This window comes from Pteronotus mesoamericanus, unplaced genomic scaffold (genome assembly GCF_021234165.1).
Source record: "Pteronotus mesoamericanus isolate MK-2021 breed Mesoamerican mustached bat unplaced genomic scaffold, CSHL_Meso_final contig_164, whole genome shotgun sequence".
Classification (NCBI taxonomy): domain Eukaryota; kingdom Metazoa; phylum Chordata; class Mammalia; order Chiroptera; family Mormoopidae; genus Pteronotus; species Pteronotus mesoamericanus.
The window spans coordinates 10495775-10516577 of record NW_026555065.1 but is presented as its reverse complement, the minus strand read 5'-3'; the positions used below and the strand labels follow the sequence as shown (position 1 = coordinate 10516577).

Sequence of the window (20803 nt, the reverse complement as noted above, 5' to 3'; positions counted from 1 at the left end):
TTTCTTAAATGCATATTCACGCATACTTTAATATGTAGGTTGGGCCAATGTAGGTTTACAGTTGTTCATATGGAAAATAATATAATAATAAATAATAATACAAGAACAAACTATTTTGCTTACTCACAACTGTAAACCTACTTCTGCTCCACTCTGTACTTAGATACTATTTGGGATAGCTTTTCAGGTTAGTTCATAGAGGATTACTAATAGATTCTATTATATGTAGTGCTTAATGGCTTCAGGAATGTTTTGTCTCTATTAGCTCATTTGCTACAATCCTCTGTGAAATATTAAGATATTAATATTAAATGTGGAGGTTGGAATATTAAATGTGGAGGTTGGAATAATGTAATGAAAGTATTTAAAATAAAATTTAAGCTACTATCAAGTCTTTTGAAATCCAAAAAAGTGGCATTCAAGAAAATTTGCTAAATACAGATGAGTACTATTGTTTTCTCTATGAAACCCAGTAAAGAATGTATACAATTATATCTTGACTTTTTTTTTAAACTTCAGGTTGGAACTCATAGAGAAGACTCTGTCAGTCTCAATGGCAATCATTCAGTCCTGTCTAGCACAGTCACTGCTTCGAGCACAGACTTGAACCATAAAACACAAGAAAATTATAGAGGTAACTATATTGTTGGTTTTCAGCAATAATGCAGACAGATACCATTTGGAACACTGTCACCTTTCTCACAGGCAGATTGGCACCTGTGAATCAAAAGTCATCTTTAGGTGGGAGAATGCCAAACAGTAGTGCTACTGCATGAATGTAGAGGGTGGGTATTTAAGGTTCCAGTTGGCCCATTTGGCTGGGCAAATTGTAGCTATTTATGGATGGAACCACATGCAAACTTTTCTTCAGTTTTTTACCTGTCATTTTCTTCCATGCTCCTGCTTCTGTCATGTCTGTCTTCCTTAATCACTTCCCCTCATGACTGAGTCTTCATGGTCCCTAGGGGCAGTGAGAAAGATACATCTGAGTATGTTGAGAATTCTGAACGATAGTAGCTGTTGTTTAGAAAACAGCTCTGTTAAAAAGCAAACTGATCAACATTATAATAGAACTTAATAAATAAGTACAAATATGTAGCTAATATTAAGAATACCAAAGTAAAGTTCTCCTAGTTATAGTTAACCATGATGCCTATTTTATTGTGCTAATCCAGAAAAATGTTAAGGTTTACTTCCTTTACCTTGGCAGAATCTTAGAAGTCAGTTTCTAAAAATCCATCAAGTTTCTCATACTTTGTTCATTTGTTATATAAATAGTGCCTGAAAGTGAGCATTAAACTGACCATTGAAGCCAGGCTTGCTCTTCTGAAAACAGATGCTTTAAAACAGCATTCTCTTAAGGTTTGTGGACATGCTCTTTCCAGCTCTAAATAGTATACTTTACTATATCCTCAGATTCCCCTCTAACAACTAAGGGTATTTACCATCTAGAAAACTTTTTACTATCTTAGTTCTAATTCATAAGTCTGGACGTTTATTTTGTTTCTTTGCCTCTTTGTTAGGTGGCTTGCAAAGTCAGTCTGGAACTGTTGTTCCAACAGAAATCAAGACTGAAAACAAAGAGAAAGATGAAAACCTTCATGAACCTCCTTCATCAGATGACATGAAATCAGATGATGAATCCTCCCAAAAAGACATCAAGATTTCATCTAGAGGCAGAACAAGGTATTTGTTAGCATCCAGGCATTAAATTTCACCCATTTTCCTTGAGTGAAAATACTTGGAAAGGTGAAGGATGATGCACTTACTGTCAGTTATGTTCTAAATACTGTGTTGAGATTGTATGTATGTTATCTCTTTTAATCCTCACAGCATTCCTAAAAGGGAATCATATGAAGCTGGCTCAAAAATTATGTTTTCCATTATACCACACTATTTTAGTTTCTACATATAAAAAAGAATTACATCTCTCCCCTCAGTGCTTGCAGTCCGTAAGACAATTAGAAGACAAAATAGCTAAAACAGATTAAATTGTGCATTATAGACATCTAGATACATCAATAAATATTTGAACTTATTAATTTAAGGCTAGTTATATGGTAAGACTTTACTGTATGGTTTAAACCAGGAGTTGGCAAATTTGCCTATGGGCCAAATCGAGCCTGCTGCCTATTTTTATAAATAAAGTATTCTGTTTTTTTTAAATCCTTACCCGAGGCAATTTTTTCATTGCTTTTAGAGAGAGACGTTGATGTGAGAGAGAAACATCGATCAATTGCCTTCTCATACACACCCTGAGCAGGGGATGGAACCCAGGACCTTTCAATTTGCAGGACGATGCCCAACGGAGCCACACCGGCCAGGGCTACAAAGTTTTATTGGAACATTTTCACACCTCGTTTATTTACATATTGTCTATGGCTGCTTTTGTATTGCAGTAATAGCAGTTTTGAGTAGTTACAAAAGAAACTGGATGGCCCACAAAGCTGAAAATATTTACCATCTGGCCCTATATAGAAAAAGTTTGCCAACTCCTGATTTGAAGAGTGATTTGAGGAGAGTATGAAAAGGAAAGTACTCCACGTGGGATGATGTTGTTGGGGAAGGTTTTCCAGAAATTGGACTTCACCCAGCTTTGGAGTATGGATATTAACACATAAGTGTGTTAGATTCAAATGATTTCCACATTCTTATATATTAAAACTTTAGGTATATTTGTGATCCATCCTATTTCTTGGTATATCACTTATAATATGTATATATCACATAGAAATACTTATATTCTAAACATTGTTCTTTGTATTAAATTATGGCACAAAGGAGATTACAGCAAGTATGATAGGTATAACTAAGAGGACCAGCGTGGTTCTTCCTGTGTTTGCATACTTAAAAAGGTGTCCTTTTGCCTTTGACATTCTATTTTCAACACTTAAACATTTCTCTTGGAAAAAATTAATCTTAAGATACTAATGCTATTATTTTTAATAAGCATTGTACTCAGTTGTGCAGAGGCATGAGGAAGTAAAAACTGGGTCGTGGAATCTATAGAGCACTCCTTTGAGGCATCTTAATTCTTTCATAGTTTTATTATTCAAATAGCATTTTAAGGGAAATAATTTGCATATTTCCTCCTTATTCATAAAGGGCCAGATAAGTAAATATGTTCAGCTCTGTGGACCATTTAGTCTCTTGCAACTACTCAACTCTGCCATTGTGCAGAAAAGACAATACATAAACAAATGGGCTGGCTCTTCCAAAAAAATTTTATTTACAAAATTGGGTAGCCAGCTCCTGGGTCATAGTTTACGGAAGCCTGTTAAGTAGGTCATCAGAAATTGAGAAAGCCATATACTAGGTTAGTAATAATGGACTTAATAATTAATAATAGGTAATAGATTAATAACATGCCCTTTGTACAAAGTAAGGTTAACCCAGGTTTTGCTCATGGCTCCATCATATACTTACCAAGTGACCTTGGACAAGTTATTAAGGCTCTCTGAGCTTTGTTTCCTTTTTCTCTAAAAAGGACTTTCTGTTCTAGAATTCTGGTGGGAATAAGCTGAAAATGAAGCACTTTGCACAGTCTCACATGAAGTAAACACTCATTAAATGTGTTATAGTTACTGTTATGATGATGCTAATTTTAGGTATGTGGTATAGGTTTGCTTCCATGGAGCACTTACCTGGGTTCGTGTTGTTATACTGCCACTAATTGGCTTTGTGAGATCCTAGGGAGATCACTGATTTCTCTGGATCTTGCCGTGGTTTTCAGTCTTGCTGCACAGGCTCCTGAAACATTTTAGAAATACAGGAGCCTGGTCCTCAACCCAACTTTACTAAATCAGTACCTGTGATAGTAGACCTTTGAAAGCTATATTTTTAAGTGCTCCTGAAGATTCTGGTAAGTGGCCACATTTGGAAATCTTTGGGCTAGATGATCTGTAAAGGTCCCTTTGCAGTCTAAGAGCTAGTGGTTCTGTATTCCCAAAAGAATACTTTTATGCAATTCTTGACAATTAGCTTGTAAGAATCTATTGTGTACTTCCTTATTACAGTACTCAAGGTATTAGAAAAGAGGTGAGAACATCTGTTCTTTGTGAACATCATTTTAAGGTTCTGAGGGGCGCTGCTCAATAATTTATTTCTGTAATATAAATAGAACTTTAAAATTACAGCATCTCTCTCAAATTTTTTTCTGATTTCTTAATGCATTTTTGTTAGAGACAGTTGGAAAATACAGAAAAGTATACACAAAAATCACACATGAAAAAACTGCTACCCAGAGTTAACCACTGTCTACTTTTCAGTGGTTAACTATTGCCTTCTTTTTCTATATAGTTTAAATTTTAATTATACTGGATACAATCTTTGTAATTTCAACCTTTTTTATTTAACAGTATATTTTTAACATTATCATCTATCCCTGAGTGTTTTCTGCAAAATAGAAGATTATTTCTACCACCCCAAAAAGTTTCCACATACCCCTTAATAACCAGTACCCTCTCCCATCCCCTGGCAACCAGTGATCTGCTTTCCATTACCATAGTTTTGTCTTTTCTGAAGTTTGTGTAAATAGAATCATGCAGTATGTAGTCTTTTTGTGTCTGGCATCTTATACTTAATGTAATCTGCAGCTTAATTTTTTTTAGAAGCTGCACAATAGACCATTGTCTGGATGTACTGTGCTTTATCTAACCCATCTCCTGTCACTGGTATCCAGTGTGTTACTAATGTAACAGTTCTTTACATAAATTTCTGTGTACATCTCTAATTATGTTTGTACAGTAAATTTCTAAAGTTGGAATTGCTGATTAAGAGGTAATGAACATTTTAAGGCTTTGAATTTATTTTGCCAGTTTCAAAAAAATCGCTCTAGTTCACCCATGTTTTTAATGACTGATGATGATATTTCTCTCTGGAACAAAAAACAGTCATTTTCTGAGATACTTCTCTCATTCTATGTCTTTAAGCTTTTATTTTTTCTTCATCAGGTGACTGCCGGCATATATTTAAGAGCATACATAGGCTAAGCGAATTAATTCATCAGTATACTAGGACACTGCTTCTCAAACTTTGATGTACATATGAATGAGCTGGGGATCTTGTTAAAAATGCAGCTTCTAATTGAGTAGATTTGTAGTAGAACCTGAGATTTTATGTCTTCAACAAGCTCCTAAATAATGCTGATCACATTTCAAAGAGCTAAGTGCCTAGAATATTATGTAGTCATTCAAATTGTGTTTATGAAGAATTTCACTAGAATGGAGAAGTCTTCATGCTGTAATATGCAATGAAAATGCATTTTTAAAGAACGGGGTATGGGAAAAGTAGGTTTACAGTTCGTATGGAAAATAATATAATAATAAATAATAATACAAGACTAAACTCTGTGTTTTACATACTCACAATCATAAACCTACTTTTGCCTCACCCTGGATGTGGCATAATTTCAACTCTATAACGATAGATGTGCATTGAAGAAAGACTGGAAAAAAATAAACATTCATATAAAGAGTAGCTGTTACTTACATTTGGTAAAGTTTGTAGGTAATTTTCATTTCCATCTTTATATTTTATAATTTAATTCAGTAAACATATCTATGTTTTATAGGGAACCTAATAGACATTGTTGTTATTTTGTTTCCAGCAGTACTAATGAAGATGAGGATTTGAACCCAGAACAGAAGATAGAAAGGGAGAAGGAAAGGCGGATGGCTAACAATGCCAGAGAACGCTTGCGTGTGCGGGATATTAATGAGGCATTCAAAGAGCTGGGTCGAATGTGTCAGCTCCATTTAAAGAGTGAAAAACCCCAAACAAAACTCCTTATTCTTCATCAGGCCGTGGCAGTCATCCTTAGTCTAGAACAGCAAGTCAGAGGTAAGTAGGTCAGCAAAGGTACATAACTGTTAGACCTCAGCTGGGGTTTGGACATACTGTTTGCAAGTTCACCTAGTATTTCTGCCACTGCATCATCTAGATTACGTTTTCCTTCTGGTTCTCTCACCTCATTCTCACTGAATTGGTCAGTATCTGTAGGCTCAGTGCTTCACAGAAACCAGCGGAGAGTAATCTTATGTAACAATGTAGAGAACTACCAGCCTCAGTGTGCTCAGCAGTAATGCATTGTCCTCTTTGTTCTTGTTGACTCTGATCTCCCACACTGTTGAATTTACCTGCCTAGACCAGTCGTTCTGCTGTTCCTTCCTGTCTTCACTATTTCTCTGCACTCAGCTTCTTCCCTGCTTTGCCCTGGGGCATCTACTTGGTTGTACTGCTTAATAGGCTCTCTGGACTTGGCCATTTCTGGCTTTGCTTCATATGGTCCTTTATACCATGTCAATAAAGTGTCATGACTTTTTTTTGTTTTTATCCTCATCCGAGAACATGCTTATTGATTTTAGACAGGGGAAGAGAGGGAGAGAAACACTGATCAGTTGCCTCATATGTGCCCCAACCGGGGACCAAACCCACAACCTGGGCATGTGCCCTGACCTGGAATCGAACTGTCAACTTTTTAGTTTATGGGACAGCGCTCCAACCAACTGAGCCACACTGGCCAGGGCAGTGTCAGAACTTCTTTGCTGATCCCTCCCTGATCAGGAATGCCATGACCATCTTGGACGGATATGTACTGCCATGCCTGTATGTCCCTGAGGGCAAAAATGTGATTTATATAGGCTCATCCACTACTGACAACTCCCCCAACTGTTCAACTTTTCAAGAAGTTTGATAGAATCTTGAAGATATTTTGAAACTTCATTTTCTGAACAAGTATTTATTGCTCCGTTCCAAGTAGCTGTGTCCTAGACTTTGAGTTATCAATTAATACAAGCCCTTGAGAGGTCCTACCATTGAGCTTGCTTTTTTGCATATTACTTATATATGTTTTTATTCAAAGTTATGAATACCTCATCCTAAGCCTTTATACAAAGAATTTATTAGATGTGACCTTGGGTTTCAGACCCTGCCTCTAGTCTCTCTTTACTGAAATTGTCTTTTTTTTTTTTTTTGGATATTGATGTAACATTTTATTTAAAGAAAGTTGGAAATGAAAAAAGAATTGAAGTAGACAGGTGCTTGAAAACTATAACCAGGGACATTCCACATTGATTACAGGAAGATACTCTTTTTAGGGAAACCAGAGTTATAGAAGTAGACCATGTTTTTAGAAAAACATAAAATAGTAATTAATTTATCCATTTCATCCATCCACTTCTGTCCAATATATTTAATGACTAAAAATGATTACTAGATTATTTCATGCATAACCAACCTATTACTAAAGCCAGATATGTGCTCCTTTTGTCTTAAGATCCCCAAAATATCCATAAAGGGTACATGTTAATGAAACCTGATATTCAAGGAGTTATAGATTACCTTGAAATATTCATAAACATTCTGGTTGTTGCCTGCTCATCTGTGACAAGAGGAGTTCCTTGAACCTTCAGGATGTCCTGTCACCTTACTGAAGGTTTTTACTCAATTGTGTCTGCCACCCTTTGTCTCACTCGAAAGGCAACAAGACACCTTTGTTAGTGGTCCAAGTACATTCTTCCTCCTCCCCTGCAGCCCAAGATATTTTCTACACTGACTCTATTATAATTTATTGTCAGATGATTGCCTCTATCTGGACTGAAATTCCTACTGTCTTGACAACAGTGGTAAAATACCTACTCTGAGATCTAAGCCATAAAAATGAAAAAGACCTCTGTGTTTGAAATGTTATAAACTTCACCAGCTCTAGGTAGAATTTATCCATTCATTTGTAAGATTTGGCTTTGTAGTGGTCCCACTCAAGTACCTAGAATAGAAATGCTGAGTCTGAGAGAGGATCTAACGTCTAGGCTCTGGTCAGTGTTGTGGGTACTGACTTTTTCACACAGTTCTGGAAAGCTTTATATAAACAGCCGTTGACTGATTCAAGTTTGAACAAAACTTAAATACACTGAACTATAAATTCATTAGGGACTGCTTCAGTATTCATAAAAGCCTACCTTCCTCCAACCCTGAGTCTGGGCTTAAAAGCCAAGAGCCTTTATTTCACAATTTAATGTAAAAGCCTTGGCACCTGTGTAAGATTGCTTCTTGAAAGGAACTCTGATTTTCTGTCAGACAGGTTTTATAACCATTCACCCCAATGTATCCTGTGCCTTGTCTATGGCAGCACCTTCAGAGTTTCTTGTATCCACTGTCTTTCCATGCATTTTATCTCACAGCAGTTTTGAATTATCTTAGGAACCTATTGACTTTTGAGAGCTTATTCATCCTTGCAGGGGCTGTACCCAGCAGTCCCTGGACTCAGCAGCTTCTACAAAGATACACATTTTGTTTGCATGTATCCCTTGGGCATCCTCTGGATTCTCTGGGCTCCCTTCTGGTTTTGGATGGTTCTCCAACACTATATATGGCTCTCTACAACCTGTCATCTCTGGACAAGTTGTTATACCAGGGGGGCAACCAGACCCAGGCCTAGGCTTCAGAGATTGCCAGAGCGCTTTTTGTGCCTTGATGCCCCACATATTAAGTCCTGTCTGATCCCTGCCATTGCCAAGTTAAGCCTTTACATTATCATGACTATAATTTTGCTAAACCTCAGGAGATTTCACATGTTACCTTCAAGTTTGTACTCTTCTCAGCTTTTACCAAAGGTTGGATTACTGGTCAAATACTTCTTCATCAGCCCTGACCAATGCATTGCACATGGGTTGGGCATTGTTCTGCAATGTGAAGGGTCACGAATTTGACTCCCTATCAGGGCACCTGCCTAGGTTGTGGGTTCGGGTTTCATCCCTGGTCGGAGCACGTATAGGTGGCAACCAATTGATGTTTCTCACATTGATGTTTTGCCCCCTCTTTCTCCTTCCCTTCCCCTCTCTGTAAAAATAAATAATACATAAATTTTTTAAATTCTTCTTCATCGAGGTCTTTCACAGGTCAGTTCATCAGCTCACCTCTCTTCCAGTAATAATTTAGTCACTAGAAATATTACTATTTTAGTTTCTTGGTCTCTTAATGATCTTGAAGGTGAATAAACTAGGACAGTGGTTCACAAATCTCGTTGGTTCCAGAGTCACCTGAGGCTTTTCCTTTTCCTAAACAAATCTCCAGACACTACCCCCAGTTGATTTTAATTGAGCTACAACAAAATGGTCAAATATGATAGTCTTGGCATATTCGTTGATAATACTCTACTCTTTACTGAAATTTCAGAATAAAAATGGAATTAACTCACAAGGACATGTGGGAGAGAAAACAATAGCAGATGAGATAGCAAAAATGTATAAAAGTAGAATGGTGGTAACTGACTTGTTTAGACAGAAGAAATGAAGTGGATAAGAGAAGAAAACCAGCAAGAAGCAGAACAGTTTGCTGCAAGAGCCCCTAGCCCTGAGAGACACTGTACTTTAGGGGCACTGATTTTGGAGCAGGCATCAGAACTAAAAACAGAAAGAGTGACTGAAGGTTTTCTATGGAAAAGTTGGATCCTTAAGTCTCCTCTCCACTTCATACTGCCTCTGCTTTCTTTTCCCTTCCATCGTAAAAGACAGGAGGAGTATTTTCTGGAAAGAAAAATGAAATCAGAAATTCTACAAATCTGGAACACAAGAAAAGGAGAGCATATGAGGCATGAAGATGAACAGTGAAACCCTCAGCCCTGTGTCCTGCTTTGCTTCTTTAGTGCTGGCAGCAAAGTATATTAATCCCATTTTCAAGAAAATTGGAGAATTCTTTTCTAGAGAAACTACGATGTAAATACAATACATACTCTAGAGAACAGACATCCACATTTAGGAATTTTTGAGTAATAATGTTTCATTTTTGGCTTACCATAGAGTAAAACCCACAGAAAGAAAAATAAGAGCAATTTACTCAGTTTAAGACCTAAGAGTCCCTGATTCATAACTTATGACTATAATGTTAAAAATTATTTTTCCATTGCAGAGAGGAATCTTAACCCCAAAGCAGCCTGCCTTAAGAGAAGGGAAGAAGAAAAAGTTTCTGCCGTATCGGCAGAGCCGCCAACCACACTACCAGGAACCCATCCTGGGCTTAGTGAAACTACCAACCCTATGGGTCATATGTAAACATCAGCCAGGTAAGTAAGAGTATGAAAAGAAAGTACAAGGAAATCACCTGATTTATCTTAAAATTAGAACCTTTGAACAGAATTCTCTAGTGGCAGTGGTTATATTAAAGGTCACATGTAATTTGGAGCCAACAGTTTATCTTTCTGTTGTATAATCATACTTAGAGAACTAATGTCATCTTATACCCAATTACTGTTCTCTTCAAAGTGTGATAGTATCCTATGATTTATAAAGAATTCTGGGTTCTCTTCTGGATCATCATGAGTTTCATTGTGATCCAAGAAGAAAATAGCACAATGACTCTTCCATCAAAAAATACTCTTGCTAGGGAAGGGGGCGGGGGGCGGGGAAAAGGAAGGGAAGGGGAAAGTCAAGGGCCATATAGCAAGGGCTCATGGACAAAGGGGAAGAGCTGAGGGAGGGAAGGAGGGAGGGGGCAAGGGAAAGTCGTGGGGGGGAGGCAGAGGCAAATGTATTTGAAAAAATAAATTAAAATAAAATTTTTTAAAAAAAGTAAAAAAAGAAGACTTAACAATGTGAAAAAAAAAATACTCTTGCTACTACTTATATTCCCATTTCTCTACCAGAAATACTTGACTGTATTGTCAACCAGCTTTTTGTTAACCATCAACCTCTTTGCCATGAAATCTTTATATACAAAAGAGTTGCTTGTTTCCATTGGGTCAATAATGCAAGTTTGTAATACGCAACTTTCTTCCCTGTAAGAATATCGGTTATACCTTGAATCTGCTAATGAATGTAGAGGTGCTATATATGATAGAACCAATGCCCTTGTTTGGAATTTTACTGGTTGCTGGAAAACTGTTCTTTTTGTCTCCCTCTTTATGGACTAAGCACAGTTTACTTCCCTTGGATTTTATTTTAAACTGAATGACAAAAGTAGTATGAGTTTGTTGCCTAAGTAGTTAATATGAATCACCTTTTTCTTAACTATATTCATTCACATTATCTGTAATCTAAGTTATATAGTTAATATTTAGGGAGCAGAAATTAATACAGACTGTAATGAAATGTTTTGGGCAGTAACATTTTCACTAGCATCAGCAGTGTGTACTTCTTTTCCCACTTAAATCAGATAAAAAGCACTAAATAAAGATGAATGGATGGGAGGTGTAGAGGAGGAAAACTATTTCAAATACAGTTTCATTTGATCAGCTATGTGGCTGTCATTTTGAGCTGAAAGTCTGGAATTTGATAGAATATTTTGTAAACTAGAAACTTCGATCAGTAACTCACCCTTTTCTGAAAAATTTGGTTCCTACTACCTCTATGTATATCCTTCCTAGGATAAACTAAACCAAAATTGAAGATTTCATTTGGGGACAAGAGGAAGAATGTTGATGTAATTATTTGTGTCCATTATAATTCCAGCAGCACACTGGATAAAACTCTAAGCCACCTTCCCCACAAAAAAAAAAATACCCAGCTATCCAACTGATTATGCATGTCAAGGAGACTTCAGGCAAGAGCTAGTTAATTTGGAGGTCCTCTAAAACCCAAGCCATTGTCTCATATTCTGTGGAAAATATAGAATATCATGAAAAAATAAATATTTTTGTTCAAAAATAAACAACATAGAAATTTTAAAATAAAAACATGCCACTGTTTCTCAGTGCAAAAGTGAATTTCTAGATTGGCAGATCATTCAAAGAAGCATGATGAGATGTAACTTCTTAGGCTTCGGTCCCAGGTAACCACTGGGCTGTGAAAATAGCACTTTATTTTCATCTGTCACATTTATCTCAGGGCCTGTGTCTTACTTTTCTTGTCTCTCTTTGTAGTTTGTTGTACCCATTTTCTCTTATTCTCTTCTCAGTCTCTCTCTAGCTCTTTCTCTTTAACACTTTTTCCCCACTTCACATCTCTCCTCCCCCTTCTGCTCTTTTTACTGCTTCTATATCTCATATGACTTTGATTCCTACCCATATATCTCTATAATGAGGAAATTTCCCCACCTAAGTTAAATTAAACCTTGAAATTCTCACCTATCAAAAAGAAATCAAGAATCTTTAAAAAAAAACAAAAAACAGGGTTATAAGAAATGTAGTAAATGCACTTTGTTCCATTAGATTTTATAGGGTAGTGTTTATTATCTTAAAATATGTCTTAAAGGTTGCTGATTTCATAAGGGTGGTTTTCTGGTTTCACCTGATAACCTTCCATTCTTTATAGAACTGGATGGGAGATTAAAGCCAGCAAGTGACTAGGCATCAAGAAAACAACTGCTAGAGTTAAATTAGCTGATAAATGATCACAGAATGGATGACTATAAAAGCACAAGAATTTTCCACCACATAATGTAAGGCTAGGTAGCTGTGAGTATCTCAGCTGTCCATCCCTAAAAGCATCACTCTGTTACAAAACAATACTGTGGTTATTATTTTAAAAGGAAGTGAAAAGTACAAGTCTTCCCAAAACTATTTCCATCCAAAAGGGCTAAGATGGAAAATTTTAGAGTTACTACTGTATATATTATAGTAAGAATATAGCCTTGGCTGGTGTGGCTTAGTGGGTTGAGCGCCGGACTGAGAGCCTAAAGGTCATTGGTTCAGTTCCCTGTCAGGACACATGATTGGGTTTTGGGCCAGGTCCCCAGTTGGTGGCATGCAAGAGGGAACCAATTTGATGTTTCTGTCACAACAGTATTTCTTTTCCTCCCTTTCTCCCTCCCTTTCCCTCTCTCTGAAAATAAATAAATTCTTTTTTAAAACGAACATAAACATGTACAAAACTTATACCATAGTGGAGTAAAATTTTCTTAAAAATTTATTGAGCAAACATTCATTGAAGACCTACCGTGGGCCACGAACTGGAACCAGTATGAAAATAAATACAAAATGGTCCCTGCCTTCGGAAATGTTCAGTTTACGGAAGATAGGTGTAAACTATTAACACAGTATGACGGACTGAATGTAGCAGTAAATGTATGCTTTAACATTGTGTCGCCACTGAGAAATGGATATGTAGAACCTCAAAGCTCCAGTATTGCCGACTCGAATGTTGCCAAAGTTAAGGTTTGCATAATTATCACAGCTGTTGTATAATCCTATATTTTGTGATTCTGTAATCACATACATCAAGTAAAACCATTTCAGTTACACCTTGAAAGAAAGAGTCTCATTTATAAGTCATTTAGCAGACTGCTAATTTAGTGTAAACCTGGGTATAATGAAGATCAACTTTTGTTGTTCTTGTTTTTCTAGGGAGGTGTTTGTTTTTAACAGTGATGTCCTAATTGATTGTGTTCTCTCCCTTGGCTCTCCCCACCACAGTTCCAGAGTTATCAGTAGGCTAGATAGAAGGTGAACTCTCCTCATAAGGACTTGGACAACTCAGATTATCTGAAGACAAACCTGATAGGAGGGAGAAGAAAAAACAAAACACTTGAAGCAAGAAACTCAAATATAATCCTACGATCAAAGCAACTGGTCAACACTTCCATCAGAAGTGAAGATAGGAAGCTCATCAGATAGTACGTCAGCCCATGAGACGTTTGCAGCATATCACTTTGTTGCAAAGCAGTATGTCGCTTCTGCACAATCAGAGACTGTCTCGATATCTCCACTCACCGTGGAAGTTGCCTTGTGCCTAAACTGAATTGACAAATGCATTGTAACTACAAATTTTATTTATTGTTATGGAACTGTAAGGTCTACATATAAAGGGAAAAAGTTAATGTGGAAAGCTGATTCACACTCAGCTGATGCCAGCATTTGTTAAAGCTGTTCACGTGCAGAGAACAAAGCAGTGACAACCATTGGCCCTTAGCATTCCCGGCATACCTATTAGTGTCTTAAAAAGGAAGGGAAAAGTCTTTTGTTGCCCTCTCCTATCCTTTTGCCACATGAATAGTGTTTTCCATAAAATAGGAAAATATTACTTGGTATATATAGCATTTCTCTCGCTCTCATTTTTTCATTCATTTTTATTTTCTCTTCGTGGGTGTTATATTTGGTCTCTGAAACGGAGTAGTTTATGGTCACAGTCCAGAGTCCCCCATGTAGCCCTATGTGCTTTACATATTTACCTTACAAAGATAAGCAGAGACCATCTGTGACCATAGCTTAGCTAAGATTTTGAAAGGGGAAATTTTGTCCCCTAGATTTTCCCCAAAATAAATACTGCTTTATTTCTAATAATAACCAAGACTTTTCAGGCTTCTAGGTTTCATAGTAAAGCTTGTAATAGCAAGAAGTGTAAATTACAAGGAAAGAATCTACTATTTAGAAATTGCTTTGTTTTCCAAGCAGTAAGTACTACAGATAGTACTTGTAAAGTGTTAGCTGTAAGTAAGCACAAAATGGATTTAAAATACAAAGAAGAATTTCAGGCTGTGGTTATGGTGACCATAACAAAACTCAGTAGTCACCAAAACAGGTAGTGTGATAAATGAACACACCACTCTGAGGCTAATGACTTAATGGGATACAAGAGCAATGGTCACCGTGTTTCCTAATCCTAGCCTTTATTTCTCTGTCATTTGGATGGCTGGCCAGCGGGGAGGGATTCAGTGGGTGATTTAATCAACTACAAAACATCTGCCCCTGTCCCAACAAGATGAGCCAGATTAGCATTAAACCAGTACTTGTCAGTCCATCTTGAAACTGCATTAAGACACCCCTCTATCTCTTATCCTTAAGAGTTGATTTTTAAGACATAATAATCTCTTTGAACTTCCATGAAATCTGTCTTCCACCACAACCACCCTGGGAGAGAAAAACATGCTAAACAAGGTTGTCTTGGCTTAATAATTCCTTGTAGCCAATATCAACAGTGGCAATCAGCACACAAAGGAAAGGACCCAAATCACTATGTAACGTAATATTTCTGTTAATTTGAAAGAACAAAAACAAGACAGAACTTCAGATCCTCCAATCAGGATGATTCCTAACAAATCAGTCTGTTGTGAACTTAGTGGACTTTTTGGTTACTTTAATTTGCATATATTCTCCAATTACATCAGACTCTATCTGTGGCCTTGTTCTTCATTTCAGTGTTAATCAGCTAAACAGAAATTGTTGCTTATGATGTGTGAGTGAACATATGCCACTGCCTGGCATTTTTTCTTCAGAGCTTGTTGTCTTTTTCGCTATATTAGACTTTGCAGTATGCCCAGAAGCTTTCCTTCATAAAATAGAAAGAAAAAAACATTTGGCTTATTTTTCACTGTAGCTAGTCTTTTATACAATAATCTTGTAAGAAAATTTCTTGAATTCTAAATATTACTCTTTCTAGATTTTTGAAATCGAAAAGTTTTCAGTAAAAAGTTTCTTACTTTATTTTATTATATTAGGTAGTAAAAATGTAGGGTTATTTACCATAACCTGTTCATTAATATCAGAAATTTACAATAGCATTTTAAGACCATAGTAGGATTCTAGCATACCGTGTAGTACCTATGGAGTATTGTAAGAGCTAATTGTCCGAGATGAATTGCTTCTCATCTTGTTCTCCAGTTTCCATTGTTGGTTTATTGCAGATTTGTATCCTGTGTCAAATTCAAGGTATTACTGATAAATCTTTTCAACCAGCAGCAAGAAGTTCAAAATTTTTTCTGTCACTGTAACAGAAAACACAATATGTATATAACATTTATGTAGCAATAAATGTGCCATCTTTTTTTAACATAGTAAACTAGTGAGTTTTTTACATTCCGCTCTCAAAGATTAATGCATTTTGATTTCTCCATCTCATTCCTCCCAGCAGTGTCCACACTGCTCTTCTTTTTTTTTCCCCCAGCTTTATTGAAATATAATTGACATATAACATTGTAAAGTTAGGGTGCACAACATAATAATTTGATAAATGTATACAGGGTCCGGCAGAAGTAAGCCTCCTTGAGTGTGGTTGGTAGGGTAATATGTGTGTAATAATTTATAGTTTTAATTTGAACATTTCACCTAAGATGTCTTACGGTGTGCTTGAGTGTGATATTGTTGTGTTACAGAATTACATGCTTATGATTTTGTAATAAAAGATTTTGTAATTAAAAAGAGGAGTTATTTGTGCCGGACCCTGTATTTTATAAAATGATTACCAACCACAGTAAGGTTAGTTATTAACACATCTGTCATCTCACATAGTTGTGTGGTGAAAGGTACACACTGCTTTCCTTATCTGCATTATCTACCACGTTATCTGGGAAACCCATCAGGACAGAATCGGCCCTTGTAAAATTAAGTTGGCATTTGATTCTGTAGGTTCTCTGGGTTGTGTATTTCTCTTGCTCTCTACTGAGAGTGACCTGTTAGCCTTTTCTTGAAGGTTGACCAAATATCAATTAATAATAACTACTCATTTGCAGATCTAGGGAAAAAGTGAAGAAAATGGAAAAAGACTCAAATGAGATTTTTCAAATGAACATTTCTTCAAAGCATTTTTCGCATGTTTTATGTCCCTTTTCTCACAAAAAGCCTATGCCATGTTTAGAAACTGGTTGCATTTACTCTTCTCTGATAAAAAGTTATGCTTTCGCCCCAGTTTTCACACACACCACCATCACCACCAAAAATATACAGAGTGATAACCCCTGAGGAGTTTGTGCCAAGCAAGAGCCTGAGAAAAGCAGTGGACAAACTTCCTGGAGGGCCTGAGTATGAGATACCCATGGTCCTTATCACACCCTCCTGGGATCCTGGCAAGTTGCATCTTGGTGAATTACAAAACCCACTGTCCACATTGGAGGCTCGGCACATCATTTCACTAACTGGGATTTGGTGGAAACAGTTAAACATGTTAGTTTGATTTCTCTTTGTATAAAATGATAAATTAAAAGTTCCATCTAAGAAGAAAACAATGTTAGAACTGAAATAAAATCTAGAAACCATCTTATCAATTGCCTCAATGGATTTATAAAAGCTGGCCCAAAGAGGTGTATATCTCCAAGAACACATAACTAGTAACAGATGAAGATGCTTAAAACTTTTCCTACAAAACTTCCATGTCTTTTTCTTCTTCCTCTTTACAGATTTTAAGTCAGTTCTATTCACTGAATTTATTTTTCTCCCTACTACATTTTTTTCTTTCATATATATTTTTTTTCTCACATGGAAACTCAAATTTTCAATACATATCATACCATGTGTGGGGGTGTATATGTGTGTGTGTGTAAAAATTAAAGAGTACTAGCTTTGGCATCAGTCAATTCAAATCCAAGTTCAGCATCTAATTAACTCCATTTCCTTCCTTATCTGAAAAAAAGAGACACATACTAGAGTTGTGTAAGTACTGAATGAAACAATGTATGGAAAGCTCTTACCATGGTTCGTGTCACAAAATAAGTACTGAATAAATGATAAATATTTTTAAAATAAATAGTAGCTTTCCTTACAACCAGATCCCAGGATGCTGATTACTCTCCAGCTGTCCCAAGACGGTATCAGCCCATCTGCGGGAGTCCACATTCTTTTGGGGTAATCCAATGAGACATTCACTTTCAGCACCTTCCTATGGCTATGTTTTACAAGGACTTTAAAAATCATCTCATGTCAAGAGTGAGCAAGTAGGCTTTGCCCAGTCAACCTGTGTGGGTCATTACCTGTATCAGTTTGGGTCCTCAGGAAGCAGGTGCCAAGGTGGAGTTAGACATGCAAGGGATTTGCTGGAAGTAATACCTATGGGAGACACAAGGGAGAGGGATCAGGAGTAGCGAGGATCGGCCTTCGTGCTGTGACGCAGGCCTGACAGCTGTGGAAGGGGAGGAGAAAGGGGGATTAGGTAGGAAGAGCCTCAGACTGCCTTGGAGTTCTGAGGAAGTCCCGGGCTGTCCAACAGGGTCTGAGAAGATGATTGCCTTTTGTGGAGTCTGTTGGGCGGAAGTGGTAGGGAACTTCAATATATGTTGCAGTCAGTCATGGGCTGTGAGTCTCCTGAGGACATAGACCTCAGGACACTGTAGCATAGATACTGCACCCCGAGGCCGACAGCTAACTACACTCTTCCAGACGGGCTATCCTTCGAAAGAAGATCCCAGGGATGTGTCTCCATGGCTCCCACAACACCTCGTTTACGCCCTACAAAATTGGCAAAGCAAAACCAAAGGGTCTTCTGTACTTGCTGGAACCATAGGTAACCTCAGCAGGCTGATCAGTATCCCAAAAATTGCAATTCTTTTTTCCTTTGGCGTTCCACAGTCCCAGTACACCTACACATGTTGCCAGGAAGGATGGATCACCTTCCTCCTCCACCTCCATGGGGGGAATGTGGGCTGGCATGAGTGGGCTCATGAGATCACTGTTAAATATTCTGGTGTTCAAGGAAGGACATCATGGCCCCAGTCAGTGGAGGGTCCACAGAGTCTTTGTGGCCACCTAGGTTTGGAAGGCCACGTGTTCTCATTGGGGGTATTTCCCTGTGCATGGCCCCAGCCCCAGAAGCTTACTTCTGCCCTATAGTGGAGCATGCTCACAGGAGGAGAAATATTCTATTTTCCTCTTCTTTCCCTGCCTAATCATTTATTCCAGAGACAACCTGAAAGGCTTTTTCTGTTCCTTTTGGCCGAGACCTACAATCTCATCCCAAAACTATGGGGGGTAGTGCTGCATACGGGCAGGTTCTCCTTTCTCACTCTCGAGGCTCAGCACTCCGCCCGACAGAACCCCGCTAAAGCCGACAGCTCTCTCAGCGATCTTTTCCTTACACGCTGTAAGCACAGCTCCCAAGGCCTCCAAGCCTTTCAAAGCCTGTGAAAACGTGTGCAACCCAAAAAACTACTATGGTACCAAGAGATAAACTGCAAAAATCAAATTCATCTCAAAACTATAAAAAGCATCTCAAATTTTTATAGCAAAATAAAGTTACTATTTAATGTGGGATTTGAGCTCATTTTAATATATTTGTTATAATGGAGGTTAGAACTTCCAAAGGCTCATTTTAATATATTTGTTATAATGGAGGTTAGAACTTCCAAAGATCTTAAATTAGCCATCCTGGGTTCCTTCAATTCCACAGTCTTTTTCAGTTATCCTTTTCCCCCTGTCCCCTCTGGTTTATTGATAGTCTCTGGGAAGAAATATAGCTGTGTCTTCCCCTCTAGAGGCAAGGACCATGTGGGTGTCTGAAGATCCGTTCTGCCTAGACCTGGAGGACCCCCAGAGAGAGCACGGATTTGTTAGAAGCTCTAAATGGACCACATTCTCCTTGTCCTGCGGCCATGTGTTTCCTTCCTCTTTCCCTTGCAGCCCTGTGAGATGTTTTGCTTTCTCCCATTTTCCTGACCTTCTGCAGCCCCTTTTCCTCCAAGCCTGGGGCTCTCCTCGTGGTCATTTGGTCCCTCTGGCGCTGAGCTGCAGGCCAGTCCTGGAAGCAGGCAATGGCCAGGCCTCTGGTCGGTCAGCAGGAAGGACCACCTTGTCCTGAAATACACCCGGCAGTCTGCTATGATGATTTTTCTCCATCGTGTGAGTAGTCCCTGTGACCGCCCTTCAAGCCCGAAGAAGTTGGATGATGTCCCCAAGCAGCACAGTAAAGAAGCTCCAGCCCTCCCTGTGGAGGCCACCTCACACTCTGCTGCAAGATCCCCTCCTCTGACACCTCCATCCTGTCAGGCTGGGCTGCCACACCCACTCATTCCAGGCCTCCCGCAGGCCATCCCACCTCGTCCTCATTAAAGCCTGTGATGAAAGGAGCAGGGTTGTTTTTCAGACTCAGCAGTGAGTTATTGATCAACACTGATAGTGCAAGAAGCTTGATCTCAGCCTGGACTGGCAAAGATTAATTAGCTTGATTCCCAAGCATAATCCTAATTAGGCGCAAGGAAGAAAGGAAAGAAAACACAAAGGAACCATTCTTCCCCAAGAACCACCGACCTTCTGTCCAGGGGCGGAGAGGGAGGAGGAGCAGGAAACCAAAGAAGAAACAGGTAAAAGGGTCCCAAGCTCCGGAGTGCTTCCTGCCCAGTCCAAACGCAGGGCAGCCAGCCCATGAGCACCAACAGTGGTGAGCAGGGGTGCCTCCCTGCAAGGACCACATACGATAATGTATGTTTATTTGCTTTGCTTTGCTGCCTGCCTAATGATGCACAGGGAGGCACAATTAACCAGGAGGTACCTGCTTAATGTAAAGTACCAGCTCTAGGCTTTCTCAGCTTCGGGGTGAGGGTGCCAGCTGCGGAGAACTCAGCTCCACTGCGCTGCAGGAGAAAGGTTGGGTGGGGAGGGAGTAATCACCCTGAGTCCTCAGTAGAAATAATGAAAGGAACCATTTTCTGCAGCTGGGAAGCTGGAGCCATCTTGTTCTATGTCATTTTCTAGAACTTTCCAGCCAGGATTGACAGCCCACATGGCTCTTCATTGGTGGTGAGGAGAGCACCAGAAAGCAGGAGAGACCTGCAACATAGCAGCCTTGAGATGTGACCAACCTAAGAACTCTTGAGCTTCAGTTTCCTCTACTGTAAAATGGGGATAATTGATAATCACACTACGAGATGTGTGGAATTCAGAGGTGCAGGGCGCCAAGCGGGCACTTCCTACCCTCCTAATGAAAGCAAGGCAAGGAAGCAGCAAATCAAAACGGATGACTGGTGCCCTGACCAGTGTGGCTCTGCTGGTCGAACATCTTCCTAAAACCGAAGGGCTGCAGGTCCGGTCCCCAGTCAGGGCACGTACGGGAGGCGGCCAATGCATGTTTCTCTTTCACATCGATGTTTCTCTCCTCGCCCTCCCTCTCCCTCTCTTTAAAAATAAATAAATAAAATTAAAGTTAAAAAATAAAAACAAACCCCGATGATTGGC

General features: G+C 38.6%; 1 protein-coding gene across 7 annotated transcripts in view; it reads left to right on the top strand.

Annotated features, from left to right (window-relative positions):
* Positions 1-15707, top strand: part of TCF12 (transcription factor 12) — a 351976-nt gene extending 336269 nt beyond the window's left edge. For 4 of the 7 annotated variants that reach the window (XM_054565371.1, XM_054565370.1, XM_054565374.1 and 1 more), the window contains 5 exons: positions 520-634; positions 1524-1686; positions 5609-5841; positions 9907-10060; positions 13346-15707. In XM_054565371.1, coding sequence (XP_054421346.1) covers positions 520-634; positions 1524-1686; positions 5609-5841; positions 9907-10049 — 654 coding nt within the window. In that variant the 3' untranslated portion in view covers positions 10050-10060; positions 13346-15707. Of the gene's footprint in view, positions 1-519; positions 635-1523; positions 1687-2200; positions 2292-5608; positions 5842-9906; positions 10061-13345 lie in introns of those variants that run through there. The other 3 variants (XM_054565372.1, XM_054565376.1, XM_054565373.1) reach the window with 2 other exon arrangements.
* Positions 15708-20803: the final 5096 nt, after the last annotated feature.